The following is a 1,032-nucleotide window of genomic DNA, read 5'->3' as shown; positions in this document are numbered from 1 at the left end:
TGTATGTATATGTATATAGTCCGTCCTTGCATACTTTGATATACGTGTTAGCAATGAGGCAGGTGTGTTTGAGAACACACAACACATCGATAGTGCACCTGCATGAAATAATGGTGTATAGGAAATTGCGTATGTAGGTTCTTGTACAAGGTAGATGTGTGGCGAATGTTCAGAAGTGAGTTTCGTTGTATCAATACGTACAATCATATTAGTACACACGGGAGTTTGCATAGACAGTTGCAATAGAAATGCATATACAGTCGTGATAGAAGGGGGCATACACATTCGTGATCGGAAGAAGCATAGACTGTCTTGATAGTATTTGGGATAAACATTCATGTCTTTATCCTTCACGTGTATCCTTAACGATAAGTACGCTCAGTTGTTTATTCTTTATGATGTAGTATATCATTATTTATTTATTCGGTTTCAGTCCTTAGACACGCTTAAAATTTGGAATATATATAAATACACACATATATGTACTACGACTTTTCGAAACAGTCTTAAATTTGTAAATACGCAGGATCTATGCTTCCATATATAATGCGCTATAGCTCTACTTATGGTGCCACGGTCTCATCTCACAGACTTCCAGAAGCAAAGACCTACTCTACTGGGCTCTGGTTCTGGTACACCAACTGGCGCTCAAGAATAACATCCGCCCCACTATTATCGAACATGACGGATTGAGACTCCTTGTAAAGACAACACGTGCCTCGCAAGGTCACAACCACATGCAAAAGTTATGTCTGCACTCGCTAGTGCTGCTGTGCTCTACCGGTACTAAAGCGGCCAGCATTGATGCACTGCGCACCGTGGTGGATGAGGGGATTCTGGCACCCGCGGCTGTGTGTCTGAAAGCAGGTAGGCCCTCAGACGTACCAATTTTCTATTAGGGAACACACTCGTGTATGCGAGTATCCGTATCGTTGAAACAATTGAAGTGAGACTGTGTAGGCGTATAATGAGCATATATATATATATAAATGTATATATATACATATATATATACATATATATACATAATAT

The 1,032-nt window shown here is 40.0% G+C and overlaps 1 protein-coding gene across 1 annotated transcript; it reads left to right on the top strand.

Annotated features, from left to right (window-relative positions):
- Positions 1-590: 590 nt before the first annotated feature.
- Positions 591-899, top strand: SARC_17097 (hypothetical protein; the record flags this gene model as incomplete). The annotated part of the gene is made up of 1 exon (XM_014288804.1): positions 591-899. A coding segment is annotated over one exon (309 nt), but the record flags the coding sequence as incomplete, so codon positions are not given.
- Between the last annotated feature and the right edge of the window lie 133 nt (positions 900-1,032).

This window comes from Sphaeroforma arctica (assembly GCF_001186125.1).
Source record: "Sphaeroforma arctica JP610 unplaced genomic scaffold supercont1.9746, whole genome shotgun sequence".
NCBI lineage: Eukaryota > Ichthyosporea > Ichthyophonida > Sphaeroforma > Sphaeroforma arctica.
The sequence above is the reverse complement of the archived record's forward strand: the minus strand, read 5'-3'. Positions and strand labels throughout refer to the sequence as shown.